At 43.0% G+C, this 17,944-nt stretch overlaps 1 protein-coding gene across 5 annotated transcripts in view; it reads left to right on the top strand.

The window, feature by feature from the left end:
• The window catches only part of LOC124470297 (sodium channel protein type 4 subunit alpha-like), a 285,750-nt gene that overhangs the window by 207,535 nt on the left and 60,271 nt on the right, over positions 1-17,944 (top strand). For 4 of the 5 annotated variants that reach the window (XM_047024115.1, XM_047024113.1, XM_047024118.1 and 1 more), the window contains 3 exons: positions 6,727-6,997; positions 11,322-11,503; positions 16,293-16,416. In XM_047024115.1, coding sequence (XP_046880071.1) covers positions 6,727-6,997; positions 11,322-11,503; positions 16,293-16,416 — 577 coding nt within the window. The remainder of the gene's footprint in view (positions 1-6,726; positions 6,998-11,321; positions 11,504-16,292; positions 16,417-17,944) is intronic. The other variant, XM_047024114.1, reaches the window with a different exon arrangement.

The raw sequence follows: 17,944 nt of genomic DNA, 5'->3' as shown, positions 1-17,944 counted from the left end.
GGAATCCATGGATACTGCGATATCAACAATACTGTAAATTCTAGCAATTCATTTTTGTGTTTGTGTATAAGGGATAGAGAGGAACAATCGCGAAGGGGAGAGAACAATCGGAACAAATACAGGAGGCCTAGTAGTGTTTCTGTGCTTGTTGAAAAAAAAAAATAGAGAGCTATATACATTTTAAATAGGTTGGATTTTGGAGTTTAATTGTGGCTTAATCTAGCGTTACATGTCATGGCAGAATGTCATTACTTTATTGTGTTGAGCTAAAAACTTCAGGTGTAATGTTTTATCTCATTCTGCTCTTAGTGATCTGTAAATTTAATCTCCGTTTTTGCAGATTAAAGCTTTGAATGTTTGTGGCGTATTTTCTATTGAACATGTCATGGTTTTACACGGCTTTCTGGAAAAGTAAGGATTTTGGCGGTTTTTTATAGAAGTGGGCGGGTTTTAAATTGTTATTGGGCGGAAAACTGTCAATCTAATCTGGCAACACTGCTGGCTGGGCCCCACAGCGTACTGTCACACTGGTGTGACAGGAACGCGTCCTTACAACATCCAGTTTCGCTTATTACGTAACAATAAAGAGTTCAGTATCAGCCTACGTGTATATTATACAAAAAAGACTCAATTTACTGTATATTTTGAGAAAGTTTACCTTTATTATCTATATGTAAACGCTCAGACAATGTAGTTTAGCTAATGTTAGCTAACAGCTAACCAAAAATAACTCAAGCTTTGACTCACGCCACCTAGTAAACCATAATATTATCCGTATTCCTTGACTTGGCTATCACTTACAACATATTTTACTATTGTATAACCAACCATAGATCGAAAATAATAGATATACATTCACAAATATGCATCTAAAACATCCGACATTCGTCTGTCTTTCGTCTCGTATTTACTTGCGGCCATCTTGGATGTTATAGTGTTCCGGCAACAAAGATGAACTTTGATGATGTACCACTTGACCCCGTACACCTCATTATTTTCTCGTGAGAAGAGTAGGTTATCTCGTTGACCCTTTGACACCCACAATGCATTGAGTACTGATCAAAACAAAAAACATGGCAGCCCACATTATCGGTTATAGCCAAGTTAGCTTGTCGACAGCTACATACGATCCTATACCATATTCGATCACTGTGGATTCACTTATATGAATATTTCAAATTCGGAACAGTAATGACAGTAATAACTTATACCCCTAATTCGCAACAACCTATAAAAAACCCACAGAAACACGTTTTTACCACAGCATCCTTGAATTCGTTTCAGGTACATGTCCAGGAAAGGGTATAACCACGTCACTCTCACGTTACATATCAAGGAATATCATATCACAACTCAAACATGTACAGCACGTTTGAGTTGTGTGATGTGCTGGCTATATTTAGGACCTTTACACAGGATCCACAATGGACATCCAGGATCATGATGGGCTTGGGATATCTGGGTCTGTTGTCTTGGCAAGTCAACTGGCATTTATTATCATCATACCCTTACATTACACAATGAAACAAAACAACATTCTTCCAGAACTACAACTAAATAGAATTAGGTAAATAAAATTGGTCCAACAAGACGAGATTCAATTTGTGACAAATTCCCCAAGACACAAAGAGGTGGGGATACTTCAAGTTCAAGTCTTTTATTGTCAGGTGTATACAACACCACAAGGTCAGACTGGGCACTGAAATTCTTAGGACAAGACAACTCAAGGCAACCTGGCATAAGATAACATATAAGTACACAGAACATAGATTACATCCATGATAAGCAAAAATATAGGGAACATCCTAAATATACAATATGTGAATGTACACATAACATACTAACACCATATGTGAACATCAGTTATTGAGGTAGCATCCATATGCTAAAATATCGAGAGTCTGTGGGGTGCATGGGTTTGTCAACAATGCGTGTGGCTTTGCGGATGCAGCGTTAGGTATGTTTGTGAGGGAGGGAAGAGAGACCCCAACTATATTCTTGGCTGTCCTGACTATCCTCTGCAGAGTTGCGGTTTGAAGCGGTGCAGTTCCCAAACCAGGCCGTGATTCAGCTCCTCGGGATGCTCTCTATAGTCCCTTTATGTAATGTGGTGAAGATGTGGTGAAGATGTGGGATGGCAACGGTTTAGTTGATGTTCAGCAGAGATGGGTCGCTTTGTGCTGACCTTACTTGCTCTGCACACCTGAGAGAAGGCAATTTAGTACTATACATGAACAATTTGTACAGCAGTGCAACCCTCTTTCAACATTTTCTGTCTCTTGGAACGGGGCCCGTGCGGACCAACATTCACCTGTAAAATTAGAAAGGGAGATGTTCAATAGACAGAAAATGGTCAACAGCAGGCAGTCAAGTGGTATGACAAGAGGTGTGTTCATAACCCTATGAAACATTACAGTCATACATTACTGTCTTGTCATTTCAATAGGTTGTTATATTGAATAAGCATAAAGTCTGGTTTATTCTATGTCGTCCATCAAGTAGCTCTAACCTAGATTTTCTTAACGAATTACATTTGCCTCATTTTTGCAATACTTGAACTGTGGCCTGAGGAATAATAAATGTTCCATCAACAAGGAAATGAATGGCAATGGATGGTAGCAAGAGAAAACAAAACATAGCCATCAATTTAGAATGGATGTCTGCATTATTGTGTTTGCTCTAATTAGACTATAGCAAGTTACTACGAGCTAGCTAGCACAAACATCAGATTGTGGAAATCAACAACAGGTCATGCTTTCATCTCAATATCATGCCACAGGTTTTCCTAGAAAAGTAGAAGCCAACCATAAAGGTTTGGAAGTATCCAAGCAGCATGAGCTTGCTTGATCGCCTTTGGTCGAGGGGTCTGGAAGTCATTTTCCAGCCTTGCCTGTATGGCTCAATTTGTTTGATAATTTACAAGGCTATGTTACGTTGTTTGTGTGGTCAGTTTAAAACAAAATAATGCAGGTGCATCCAGACAGACTAACTCGCTAGGATTGTAATGCATCGTTTCCTTACTTATTTTGTGAACACGGGATGTGCTACCAACTCAGTAGGTTTACGAGATGGAAGCCAGCTAGAGAAAACAAAACCATACATAGCAATCAAGTTATACTGACTGGATGTATCTGAAAAATTGTGTGTTCGTTATAATCCGACCACACAAACAACGTAACATAGCCTAGTAAATTAGCGACAGCTAACTTGTTGATTTGACTCTTTGATACGCTACGAGCTAGCTAGTTTGGCAGAAATATCACCTCGTGAAATACATCTTCCATCTCAGTATCGTGCAATATATATATGGGTGATATAATTTGAGTCATACAAATACTTCAGTCACCAGAATCATAGCCAAAATATCTACTTTGAAGGTTTCCGCCAGTTCCCTGAAGCGGAAGAAATACGTAACGAGAAGGCGGGATAAACAAAACAACCAAAGAATGGAGTAGTCGTCACTAGTACGGGGTGCAAACTAGGTCAATGGAAAATGCAAACCTAGAAATGCGGAAATAGTATAGCAATTCGATTTTAATATGTCATAATCAATTTCTGGAATGTTGAGATTGATCCAAACTCACGCGCAATAAGAACTCACGCTGGGGGGACAGTCAAGAAATTTTGAACTTACGTTTGAAAGGGTTAAACTCCACGACGTGCTGCGATGATAGCTCAGTTCACAATGACAGAACACACTGATCACTTTTGTCTTGTTGATGGAACCATTTGGCAACCTTTTAAAAGTAAACTTTCCATTCAGAATCTTATTGGCATCCATTTTGGCGTCTGGCGCTGGCAATCAACTCAAAACGTAACGTCAGCCTACTACCAGAGAATGTCTAATATCCGTAAACGGGCTCTCCTACTACTCTTTAGCCGGCTCGCAAGCCCAAACAAGTGTGTGGCGTGCCTGTTGCACAGAGTTAATATAACTAGAGTAAGCTACTTTTGTCTTCCAAGATGGCGTCCCCATTCATTTCTATGAAAAGTGCTCAGTGGCACAGTGAGGCAAGCGAGAGCGCGAGACTGGACGCGGCCATCTTTCCACTTCCGTGTCTTCCTGTCTAGCTTTAAACAGTGGCTCTTTTTTTCCTTAGCTCCGAGAGCTAAGAGCTCGTCAATCGGGTATCGGCCAATGTGAACTTTTGTGCTCGTGCCCTGTTAGTAGTAGAGCTCGTAAATCGGCTATCGGCCAATGTGAACTTTTGTGCTCGTGCCCTGTTAGTATCCGCCAGCACATTTGCAGGCAACTTTCATTGACTAAGCAAATAAATGGGTTGCTAGTTTACCCATTTCGGATTGGTTTCAAACTTTCAAAAATTATTCTATGAAAAAGCTAGTAGTATGAGCCAGGTTCGAGAATCAAAAAAAATATTGGGGGAGATAGTTTTGTAAATGTTGAATGGAGTTAATGGAATAAAAACGACCGGAAAAGTCGGAAACCTAACCGTACATGCAATACCACCTACATCCACCGGGACCGTTGCTTCAAGCCGAGGGGTGAGGGGTGGGGGCTTGGCCTGTTGTTTTGTTTCCGGTATAGCTAGATCCAGTGTGGTATTGTAGTTTTTCCAACGTCAGTGGTTGTTGCAACAGAATGTGAAAAAAACTATAAAGTTTGCTAGGTCAAAAAGAGCATTAATCGTACGATAAAAAAAATTACGCCGTTAATTTGGGTTTGCGTTAATGCCGTTAATAACGCGTTTAACTGACAGCACTAATTATTATGCAAAATATTTAATGAAAAAACTAAGGATGTCCCTTTGTTCATGAACTACCAGCATCAAATGATAATAAACAATATATTTAAATAAAATATATTATATATATATATACATTTAGGGGTGCTTGAGCACTCCTAAAAAGGATCAAAAATTGCCACTGAATTGTACCCTATCTAGTAACATGAATAAATGCATTGCAGGTCAATATAAGGTGTGCCCCTAAATTTTCTGCTTGCGCTCCTAAAATCTTCAGTCAGGGGCTACTGTGCTCCTAGTAAAAAAAGTTGCGGAGCAAAGATGTAACACTGCCAACAAAACTATTGTTTTGGGGAGAATGTCCCTGTACTTACTGTAAGTCGCTCTGGCCAGATAACATTTGAAATGATTACGTTAGTTGTTTCCACTTCTGTTGTCGAAGCAAACAGGATCGACTTAGGTGGGTAACGTTAGCACTACTCGTGATTCAACTCTGCTTCAGTTAGCTATAGCTGTCTTGCTGAAAAATAGACTTGGACAAACATCCATCTTGAATTGTAGATTTACATGACAACACAGGTTATTTATTTGAATTACGTAAACACAGTCAGGAACATTAAATAATGTTACCCCATTGCCAATAAACTAAATCATCACACATTCTACCGATGCTAGATATAGGCAGGATACGTTAGCAATAACTGTGCTAATAACTGTTAGCGACAACATCATACTACAGCTTATAGTTGTGATGAACATACGGTCGGAACAGCACCTCTTTTCAGCAACAGCTTCTGAGCATATCCTGCTTTACATTGTCCCAGGTTTTCAAAACTGTGCTCGGTTAAATGGTTCGAGCAAATGTGTAATTGAGGGTCGAACTGCACAGGGATCTTCTCATAGACAAACATCACAGCCCGTCGAGTGTTTGGTTCCTTAGGAAGACTGTCAGCATTCCCTGTATAGCCTGGAATACTGCATTTACCACCGTAGTCCATTTTCAATATGCTAGAAAATGTTATTCTTTGTAATTCTGTGGAAATACACAGAGCAGCGCACAGCAAATTCTGGGACGTGACCAAGGTAGTTTACAGACCAGAGCCAAAAAAGGTGGAGCCACCGTCAATTGGTGGCTTTTTCAAAACCTACCGTTTTACAGCTACATTTGTTATTTGTGAGTTTTGCATAGTAAAGGTGTGTCAATGGACTTTGAGGTTCACTGTATGTCTATTTTACCCACTGAACTGTTGTTATTCAACTGTGACAAGGAAAATTCGGTTCTGTAATCAATGACCCCTTTAAAGAAAGGATTGCGAGGACACATGCCCAGGCTCAGAGTCAGATTGCAGTTTTATTGAAGATTACGTCAGACGGCAATACGCGGCTGGCATGACTACCCTTTAGCCAATCAGAACGCTCGTACTGTTGTTGCCATATAATAATTAATATTAATTATTACTCCATTAGACCACCATTACATTTTTCCTCTCGCGCACTCCCTAAAGGCAGCTCGCGCACGAATCCCTGACCTAATGCTATCACATAGCAGTCTGCCAGTTTGATTCACAGGAGAGGTAGAGAAAGCACTCTTGATGTGGTGAAGAGGTCAGGGTGTTGTTTAATGAACACACTCACACACGCTCACGCACACACTCACACAAACACACTCTCACACACACACTCACACACACAGAGAGACACACTATCTGACACACACACTTTTTCTTATACACCCACACACTCACATGCTGTAATCAGACGGTTCAGGTTGTATTGTTTGACATGGTTGTGTGGTGCTCCAGTTACATGCTGACATTTAAAACCAGGACCAAATCACAGATGCTGTTTATACTGGGCTTCTTCATATGCTTTGTATACACACACACACATAACACACAAAGGCATACTACACACAGTACACAAACAGAGGAGACATGCACACACACAGTACTCACAAACACAATAAACCCACACACCTGTGTAGATGAGGTAGGTGTTGAACCTGTCTCTCTCTGCTGTCCAGGTGTTGAACCTGTTCCTGGCTCTGTTGCTCAGCTCCTTCAGCTGTGACAACCTCTCAGCTCCGGATGATGACGGCGAGATGAACAACCTGCAGATTGCCATCGCCAGGATAGCGCGAGGCCTGGGGTGGCTGCGACAGCAGTTCTGCAACTTCTTCAATGGGAACTTCAAACGGCGGCGACAGAAGAGCAAGGAGGCCAAGGCCATGATGAAGCTAAGGAGGCTCAGCCAGCTCCACCCTGAGGGGAACGGGCTGCCCCTGGGGGTGATAGGTGAGGGGGGTAACAGACTGGTACTGGGGGCAAAGTCTTAAAAAGTATAAAATCAAATCATCCAAATTTTAGGCCTTAAAATGTCATAAAAAGTCTTAATTACGATTCTGACTGGTCTTAAAAATATATTGGATTATATGTGACTTTTATAATGTTTTTCTTTCTTAATGTGATTTGGGGATTTTGACATAAAACAAAAACCAACTTGGTTTTTAAAACAATGCAAACTTCAGCCCATTCAGAATTTATCGGAGCAAGCCAAGGTAGTGTGTTACAATGTAGAGTGTGGGATAACGTGGTGCCTCCTCTCATGAAAAAGCTACTACTAAAAGTAACTAGAGAGGGTACAATTTCTGGGGAAATTGTAGGGTGTGCTTACTTGCGTCGGTTGCAGGTGGGTCCGTTTTCCCTTCTAGTGATATTTTCAAGCATTTAGCCTACCCATATTGCATAATTCATTAAGAACACCCTTTGAAACAAGGAACCCCCTTTGAAACAAGCTACTGTAACAACGTTGTCACTGGCAGTATTTCAGATGGAATTGCGATTCAAATAGTACCGTCTGCTAACTGAAAATAAGCCCCCATAAACGTAAATAAGTTCGATATTAATTTAGGGGGACATGGCTAATTCAAAAGCAGTTTGCTAGAGGCAAGCTAGCTGCTGTTGCTATCCACACTTCACTGATTGTTTGAGAGCGCCGGAAATGAGAATGTTTCTTTTGTAAGGGATAATGTATAGAACGCCGGTCATTATCGGGAAAATAAGCCCCGACAGGAAGAACAGCACCCCGACGAGAAGCGGAGGGGTTTATTTTCGCCCTGAAGGGGCTTATTTTCCCAATAATGACCGGCGTTCTATGCATTATCCCACTTATTACACGGCTACTTGCCAACAAAAATAACTTCAGACAGTTTGTCTTTTTACAATATATTTGTTACCATTCGTATCGTTGATCAGCAGAGAAATTGTTCGCCATCCGAGGCAAAAAGGCCACTTCCCTTGACAGCGGTCAAATGTCCACAGCAACGGTCAAATATGAGAAAATTGTTCACCGCAGAACGTTGGGATGCCCCATTCAAGTAAATGGAGCATTCTGCAGCATTAAAGAACAGCCATAGACATAATAAAGCCATAGCTGTGGCAATGTGTGGCATTGAAGACAGTACTGTAGCCATGGGCGTCAGCAGCATTTTGAGAGTGGGGGGGACACATTATGCGGGGGGTCTGGGGGTTTGTCACCTAGACATTTTTTAAAGATGTAGATGCAATTTCCTGCATTCTGGTGCACTTACCACAACAATTTACCATAATTGTAATACATATACTGAGGGGCTGGACATTAAAATATTTTGAAAACTAAACTTCCCAATAAGCAATGGGACATCTACAACTACCTGTCACCTTTCAGCACTCACCTCAGCAACAGAGCTGTCTCCACTGCCCCTGCATGCTGCCCCTGCCTCTGACTCACTCTCTACCACCTATATCAGGAGACATGGAGATGCATTGAGCATTCTTTCATATTGATAATAATAAGCTTAATGTAGATTTTTCATATGAAGACTTCTGAGATGTAAATCATGTTATCAGCATATGAAATTCACAATTGGTATAGGTTTAGTAGCCTAATAATTATGTAGGCTACATAAAAAAATGGCATCTCCCTAAAGCATGACTGGACAGTTCAGAAATGATCAAATTTGTGTTCAAACCTGTAGTCTTTTCCACAGATCACATCCTTAGGATGTAAGCTTTCCGAAAATACATGGTTTAGGTGGTTGAATCAGTTTCCCTAAATGGCACAGCCCAAAAAAGTATCAGCCATATAGCCTACTCCATTTACCAATACCGAATTTATTATGCATGGGCAGCATACTAATATGGAGAGATGGACGTGTCTCTTGTCTCATTAGATAACATCCTACTGAGTATAAGCTTTCAGAGGATATATGGTTTTAATGGTTGAATCAGTTTTGCCTTCATGTTACAGACTAACATGTAGCAATAAAATTCTGCGAATTGCCAAAATTACAAGTTGAGCAACCTTATTTACATTGGAACACAATGTTAGACAAACTAGACAAACTAGCATGTTAGCTAAGGTTAACTCCAGATTAGCTCACGGTCGTTATGGCACTAAAAAAAACACCAGCTATTTCTTTTGTAGCTACTTGGAAAAAACATCCTTGTCATCTCTTTCTGCCTGAAACAGACGCCTAAATCTGAACACGGCCAAAAGCACAACATATTTCAGACCCAGATTAAGAAATCAACAAATGCTGTTTCACTTGTAAAGGGTAAATAAAGTATGGTATTGCCTAGTGCTAGATGTAGGTAAAAAGCTTGCTTGTCTAGCTAGCTATAATCATAATGTTTGCAAAAGGATCTTTGTGACTTAACAAATGCTATTATAGTCAGAGAATATCTTATAAGGGTGCTTTGGCCACTGAAGGGAAAACTGGGCAACTTTGACTTACTTTCCTCTTCCTCAAAAAAACCCTCCTGATGTCCATCTCGTCTGTGGAACAGTGATGTCTGAAGTACTACTAGCTACAAGCGCGATGCGTCGATCAAAGTGTATGGGAGTTGAATCTGCGTGCTTGATGCTTTTTTTCTAGAAAACGTGGAGTGGAATTCTATTGCTATGGGTATTCTCCCTACTTATAAAGTGGAACGGATTTGATTGTGAAACAATGGAAAGATCGCTGGACTTACAGTGGTTCTCAATCCTGCTTACTATGTACTACACACTGCCAGTGGGCGAGCCAGTCTGTGACTCAGAGGCTAACGTCAAAACAAGACGCAGTCTCACTCAAATTCCAAGTTTTACACAAATCACAAAAATATGCTGACCCGCTGGCTGTCTTCACAATCGCCATATATCACTGCTCTCCATTTGGATGTAGAATTGACCCTGGTACGTAATTAAGAAAATACTCATTAGACGCAGATCGACAACACTGTTGTCCACGAGTGTCAACATTCATAGACAACACTGTTGTTGCTGCCGCAATCGTCAATGGAGGCTGACGGGGCTCTCACGTAGCAAACAAATCAAAGTTTTTACAGCAACCTACATTAAAATCTAACCACCTGGCTGTCTTCACAATAGTCATATCGTCATAAAATGTCCCTCTTTCTGTTTTTTAGTGTAAAATCGAACTATAAAATTAGCTACTAAAAATACTATTATGACGCTTCCTAGCATGGCTGCCGCCTAAAAGACTAGGCGGTCTCACGGGCGACCCCTACTCGCTCAAATTACAAAGACTTTGACGACCTAAATCAAACATCCGAGATTGCAGTTCCACTCGAAATCGCTTTCTCAACAAAACCAAATGGTTGGGATTTTTTGGGGTGGGATTTTCCATCGTAATCCAAGCTCCATTTTGCGTGCTAGAACGTCTCTATCACGTTGTATCCATGCGTTGTTGCTAACGTGTGTTGACGTGGTGACGTAGCTAGCACAGATTACCCTTCGTCGACTAAAGGCACTTTGACTCCACAAAAACGTTGTAACCTCCTAAACTGTGCAACGGAACGTAAATCCAAATACAAGCAACTCAATCGCGACAAAGACAAACATTTTGACACAGGCATTGTGTATGTAGTCCTAATATTGACAAAGTTTTAGGGGGGCAAAAAGAATAATAATAATAATATATATGTGAGATAACAATTTTTGTGCTTGCCGAAAGCAAAGCGCACCCAATAAGTTAAAATTGTTTCTGTTAACGTTGCTTTAATCAAATATGGGTAAGTGCAAGTTCAACGAGATCTGGCTCGAGAACAGTGCATTTAGTGCTTGGTTGAAGCCTGTTTCTGTGTAGTCATGTTCAGTTGAACGTGAATAAATTAATTTACTTTGCAAGTCATTTTTGGACTATTGATTTTACTTCATATCCTTCATACTTTGTTTGCCAGTAAGGACGTGAAATAGGTCTTAAATTGCATTCATAAAGGTCTAAAAAAGTCTTAAATGTAACTTGTTGACAACTGCAGAAACCCTGTGGGGGTCATAGGTGAGGGGGTAACAGACTGCAGGGCTTGAAATTGTTCGTTCTCAACTTCAATGCAGATTTTTGATTGAAATTAGCCACATTTTGAAGAGCTGAAAAGACTATATTCAAATATTTGGTGGGCGCTCTTAATTTTTGCTAGTGCTTACAAGTAAAAAAAAAATGTTTTCGAGCCCTTGACTAGTACTGGTGGTAATAGGTGAGGGGAGTAACAGACTGGTCCTGGGGGTAATAAGTAAGGGGGGGAGGGTAAGAAGTGTTGGTTGCCATGGAAAGTACAACCATTGCGTTGTGTTGTGTAGGTCGCCACGGAGAGCAGTACATGTTGCCTGATGGAGACAGCTACATGACCAACCCTAACCTGACTATCAGTGTTCCTATCGCCCCCGGAGAGTCGGACCTGGAACTTCCCGAGGAAGAGGACGATGAGCAGAGCGACTGCTCTGAGGAAGAGGAGGATGAGGAAGAGGAGGAGAGCAAGCCGGTGAGGAAGCATCACACACAGGCACTTGAAACACAACTCTTTCTGCTCTCTTTGACTTTGTCTCTATCTCTGTCTCTCTCTATTCTCCCTACTCTCTCTCTCTCTCTCTCTCACTCTCTCTCTCTCTCTCTCTCTCTCTCTCTCTCTCTCTCTCACCCCTTCTGTCTCTCTCCTTTCTCCACTCTCTTTAGAGCGGTGGTTCCCAAACCTGTCCTCAGGGACCACCTGTCCTGCATGTTTTAGATGTTTCCCTGCTTCAACACACCTGATTCAAATGAATGAGTCGCTATCTGGCTCTGTAGAAGCTTGGTAACGAACATACATTTGAATCAGGTGTGTTGGAGCAGGGAAACATCTAAAACATGCAGGACAGGTGGTCCCTGAGGACAGGTTTGGGAACCACTGCTTTAGAGGAAACATGTTAGCAGGACGTGAATGCTTCCCTCGTCTCCTGTCCCTACCACTGCATGCACCACACGAACAATGACCCACAACAGCATCCTTGCAGACACCGCCCAATCAAACACTCTAGGGCAAAGTGCATAATGGGCCGGCATTTGACTTGTACTCGGCGATCTGTCTCTCTGCATCCATTCACGTGTGTGTGTGTGCTGGGATCATATACTGTTGGCAGGCTGCAGACATGATTCAGCATGGAAGCATAGAGAGGGATGTGTACTCCTTCTGTCTGCATTTCTCCCTCTATCTCTCCCTCTCTTCCTTCCTCTGTTTTGTGTCTTAATACTCCTGTTTTGGCTTCTTCCGCTCTCTTTCTCCTCTTCCTCTGCCCTGCCACTTCCCCACCTACTCTCTCCCTCTTCCCTCCTCTGCCCTCCTCCCTCCCCCTCTTCCTCCCCGTTCCTCTGTCAAAGCAAACTTGACTTATCTGTGTCATGTTGTTCCTGTCCACACCTGGTCTGCTGACACAGGGAGGCAGAGAGCAGCTACCTCCTCTTCCTTCTCCTTACTGCTGCCTCCTCCTCCTCATCCCCCTGCTTCTCTACTACTCCTCCTATGCCACCTTTCATGCACCTGTTCTTTTACCTCCTCTCCTTCTCTGTCCATCCTTCTCTCTTTATCTTCTTGCTCCCACCATCATATCACACCTGCCCTGTGCCCACTCTCTTTTCATCCTCAAGGACACCTGCCCCCTCCCCTTCTCTCTCTCGCTCTCTTGCTCTCTCTCTCTGGCCTTGCCAGTGTAAGAAGTTGACTGTGATGATGACTGTGCAGATATACATGCAAGTGCCACATCTAGTTGAAAAACATGCCCTCCTGTGTGTGTGTCTATGTGTGTGTGAGAGAAAGAGATTGTGCACTGACATCCAATTCTTTAGGATACAAACTAGTAAACTAAAATAGTAGATTTTTTTTGTAAAGGACCAAGGCACCAGCAAGTGGGCTGGAGGATTGGTGGACAGGCTGAACATGTATGCATGTGTGTTGTGAATACCAGATATTTCCCCTCTTGTACCCCCCCCACCCATCCCCAGAGAAGCCCCAGCCCCCACCCCACCCCCTCCGTTCGAGGTCACACTCTCTAAGCTCTGTGGAATCATAACGATGACGGTGATTAATGCCATTCAGTAGATGCACTTATTCACAGCGAAATCCAGTTCAGTGGTGACGTGTGTTGTTATTTTGGTGTGTAAGCCTGTTAGTGCTGATGGATGATCTGCAGGTGGCCAGCCAAGCCATGAGCAGTGATCTCCTGCTGAGGAAGCATATTTCCCACTCTGGCACCCAGGTGATTTACATGACTCATCAGGAACCCTTAACCTTGAATCACTGGAACACCACAGCCACACTGGCAGACTAGCAAAGCTGGTAAAAGGACACAGGGTCATCCTTCATCACTCTGGACTCCTATTGTGGGTCGACATGGTGACCGGAGGTTGGGTCCCTGGTCCCTGCTCTCCCAGACCAGAGGTTGGGTCCCTGGGCCTTGCTCTCCCAGACCTGAGGTTGGGTCCCTGGTCCCTGCTCTCCCAGACCTGAGGTTGGGTCCCTGGTCCCTGCTCTCCCAGACCTGAGGTTGGGTCCCTGGTCGCTGTTCCCTGCTCTCCCAGATCGCCATGTCTGTAACTGTTTCACGTGCAATGAATAATCCTTCTTGCCTGTCACTGATGAGTCATGATTGACTGTGGGGACAGTTCCTGGAAGATGGTGGAGCCTGTCTCTCCAGGGGCTGGTTGAAAGGCCAGGAGTGGGTTGCACCAACTAGTCTTTGCTAAGACTGTCTTAAGTCCTAAGTCAGTCTTAGTTAAGAACGGTCTTAGGCCCATATCTAACGCCTGTTGCACCAACTGAATTTACGACCAGTCTTAACTAAGACTGGTGGTAACATGCGCGTTCATGAAAGTGCCCGTGGAATTCTAGAATGGAACGTGCGTTGCCATGATACCCATACATTTCTACCATGATGATACCAGGGATGCCAGACGCCTGGCGGAAACGCTGCTTGACAGCGATTGCCTCGGCCTCGTTAGGCAAGTTGACATAATGCGGTAGGCGGCGACTCAGTGCCAGCGAGACCCTACGAATAACTCTACGAGCTGTAGATTTATGCACGCCGATCATGTCCCCCACAGTGTTTTGAAATGCACCGTTTGCATAAAACCTCAGTGCAATTAAAAGCTGTAACGTTGGCGTCAGGGCAGCATTTCGGTCTGCCTGAAAGCGCAAATCGTCGGACAGTTCGTCCACTAGAGAAAAAATCTCAACCCTACTGAAACGAAACCTATGAAATAACTCCTCATCATTGTACATATCCAGCGGGTTAGTTCTGTCTCGCACTACTCTCTCACGTCTTAAAGCGCGTTCATTATACAATCTATAAATTAGACGCGCCATTGTTATAGGCTACTTGTTGTTTTAGCTGCACTCAACGGTTTTGTGAAAGTTAGCCTACTATAGAAACCAACACAGAAAACGTTCTGTTTTAACATAAGACTCCTCTCCACAGGGCGTAACATTTGGGACTAGACTTAGGGAAAAAGCAGCTTAAGTCAGCGTGGTGCAACAGGCGCAACATCATTTTAGACATAGAACGTTGAGTTTCGCCAGTCTTAGCTTAAGACTGGTCCTAAATCCTGTTGGTGCAACCCACTCCAGGAAAGGTTCCTGAAAGACACCACAGTACTACCACGGCAAGCACAAGGTCCAGGCAACCTGAACCTCCACGGCAACAGCTGAGCAACATAGACATTCGGCAGTTATTCAATGAAACTTGCAACACTAGTGCCCACTGTGTGGGTGATATGTAGGTTTGTGGCTTTGTTCAGGTGGCTGTCAGTGTGCAAATACCGAAACCTCATGGGGTCAGGACCACAGGGGACCTAACAATCCCACATAATCATAATCATACAAAGTTGGGATGTGTCTCAATAGCCTCCTCACCTCTCCTCTCCTCCATCTTCAGAGAGACAGACAGACAAGCAGACAGACAGACAAGCAGACAGACAGAAATACAGGCAGAGAGACAGACAGGCAGGTGCATCAGCAGCATTTATTCATGAGGGTTGTGTTGACTCAGGTCTACCTGCTGATGGTACACAGCTGAGACCCCCACTGTGGCATTGTGGAAATATCCATCACACACACACACACATACACAGTGACAATGGCTGATCCTTCCCTGTATACATTCAGCACATTACTGTCCTAGCCAGCCTTCTCAGCTGTCTCTACACAGTGTACAGCTGAGCTCATCACACTGTGTTTTACAACATTGGTGTTTGCTGGGTATGGTGTGTGTGTGCCAGCATGAGTGTGTTTGAGAGTGCGTGCATGCATGCTTGTAGTTTTTAAATTCCTTAGTCTGATCCTGGCTGGTCCAAAACGGGGAGACCATCAGACAGTTGTACCCATTAGATCTCTTCCATTTCCAGCACTCAGCTTTGAATTAGACCAAGCTTGAGTCTAACCTATGAATTGTAACCCATGTAGAGGATGTATACAATTCCATAATTGGAGTTACTTCCAAAAGTCCCCTTTACTAGTTAGATTATATTGATCCTTTAGCCACTGATAAGAGCAGAACACTCTAAACCCACATACTCTTTTGTTTACTGTCTTAATCACAGGATTTTCCCATATAGATGAGTAGCCTTGTTTATATTGAGACAGGCAACATCCCCTTCTGGAGGGGACTGGGATGTTTTTTGCAACAGAGCATCTATAAATCTAAGACGGGACGTGAGCAACTTCTCTATCTCCATCTAACCCAGATGTGAACTACTTCCTGACCAGTGTTTGCATGTTTTGACCATTTTAAAGGCAGAATTGCACAGTTCTGTGTTGGGCAATGCCATTCATTGCCCTACAGTGGTAATCAGCTTGATCAAACTAATTTGGGGGTTCTTCCCATTTCACAGGTAATCCCTAACTACCTTGTTAAACTTCTTAAGCACTGACATATGACAATGTAAAGAAATCATCATAGAGTTAATCTTTGAAGACACCATCATTTTAACAGTATTCATTTTTGCCCACAGAGATAAATTCCCTGTTTTCCACTTGGTAAAGCTAGTCTTCAGATTTCATCAGTGGATTTCTATTAATTATTTTTGAAAGTCTGTATACACCCAGATATTTCCTCCCGATTGGTAGTCACCTAAATGGAAATACTCCAACATCCACAGGGGAGCAATACAGAAGACTGGCAGTGCCTTAGATTTTTGTCAGTTGATATTGTAACTTGAAATTCCAGGCGATTCATTTTTAGATCTGTGATCTGGTTAGGGTTTGTGTACCAGTATGATTACCACTGATTGGTTGTCTCCCTTAGCAGAAGGATGCCATCAGCCTATCGGAGGGCAGCACTGTGGATCTAAGGAAGGCTGGCGAGGAAGAGGATGAGTACTCAGAGACCGCTGAAGAGGCCATGGACCCTGATAACTGCTTTCCTGACGGTGAGTCTGACAAACAGGAAGTGACGATTGTTTAATTGCTGACAGGATCAGCCTGACCTCCCAGTTTCCAGGGAAACCAAACAGGGCCAGGTTGAGCCACTCCTCTCTCTATCACACACTGTATCAAACATGAACCAGTCAGGATACATATTTAATTAACCATTAATTGATGCATGTGGTACAAGGTTTGTGTTTGGCAGAGTGGGAACAAATAGAGTGCTGCTCCTTTCCAGTCACATCACCCATACGCATGCACCTGCTTGTTTAGGGACTTTGGTCCGCCCTGTTCTTGAGCCTGCTGTGGTACATGAACAACCTGCTACCCAACACTCTTCTGTCTGGATGTGATTTATGGACCCACCTTTGTGTAACGTTGGCAAAAAGAAAGGTGTTCCACCAGAACATCTGCAGAAATCCATCCCTGCTTTTAGCCATGCAAAACATGGACAAATAAAAGAGCTGAAGTCGTTGTTTTATATCCCGGGGAAAAAGGGGGAAACTTCTCGTTGACTACGATAAATTGTGTTTGCTATTTGTGCCATGTTATAAATTAATGTATTTGTGTCTTGCTATAAATCTGTACATGTGCATAGATACTGTATATTTCTATGTCACTGGGCTGGCCAGTGAGGTTGCTGTAGGAGAGGCATTAGGACGTCAATGTAGCCAGGTCTGGTGGAGGGAGGAGCACTCTCTCTCCTGGCTAAATAATGACCTTTCTGTTGGCCCGTGGTGAAGACATGTGGTAGTCCCACATTACTGCTGAGTGGGTGGGTACATTGTGCAGATGAGTGTGTATTTAACCAGTTTATAACGCAGTGGGCTGGATAGAAACGCCTAGTCTAAATATTTACCCTGCTCCTTGCAACCCCCCCATCATAAAACATTAAACAATATGGTGGCATTTGAAAGGGTAATGGAGCAGTAGATTAAATGTCTGTTTGTCAGCAGAGATTTGAAAAGGTGTGTCAGGTGTTTCAATTGGAAAATGATTGACTACCAGAATGCACTTCAGTCAAACTAATAGTCCAGACCATGTGAGGTAACCCCAAACATCAGGGAGGGCCGTCAGAGCAAGCCTGGAGGACGTTCTGGCCTGCCTGGAGTACTTCCTGTAACAAGTTCAGACTATCAGGGTTTTAGTGTGGTGGTCTGGGTTTGGTGTTGAGAGACTGATTGTATGTCTGAGCAATAAGAGGAGTGGTCTCCGCTGGTTTATCCCAGCTTCTCCAGTGTTTCCCACTGGGGGGGGGGGGTTCAAACACAGAACTTTATAATATTAAATATTAATACAAAATGATTCACACCTTCACAAAATCAACAACAACAAACATTTCTGATATGCAGGTAGCAACGCTAGTGCTAAATACAAATTTAACTGGTCGGCTCCATGACACCGGGTAAGTTGATAGCTAATGAGACTTCTCACCAAGGGAACGAGGGGGAACCTTCGATTAAGACATGTTCGGAGGTACATAGCAAAAAGTAGCCTCAACTTTCCTAGACCTTTAGCTATGGCACTAATGCT

The sequence above is a fragment of the Hypomesus transpacificus genome, chromosome 8 (assembly GCF_021917145.1).
Source record: "Hypomesus transpacificus isolate Combined female chromosome 8, fHypTra1, whole genome shotgun sequence".
Classification (NCBI taxonomy): Eukaryota; Metazoa; Chordata; class Actinopteri; order Osmeriformes; family Osmeridae; genus Hypomesus; species Hypomesus transpacificus.
The sequence above is the reverse complement of the archived record's forward strand: the minus strand, read 5'-3'. Positions and strand labels throughout refer to the sequence as shown.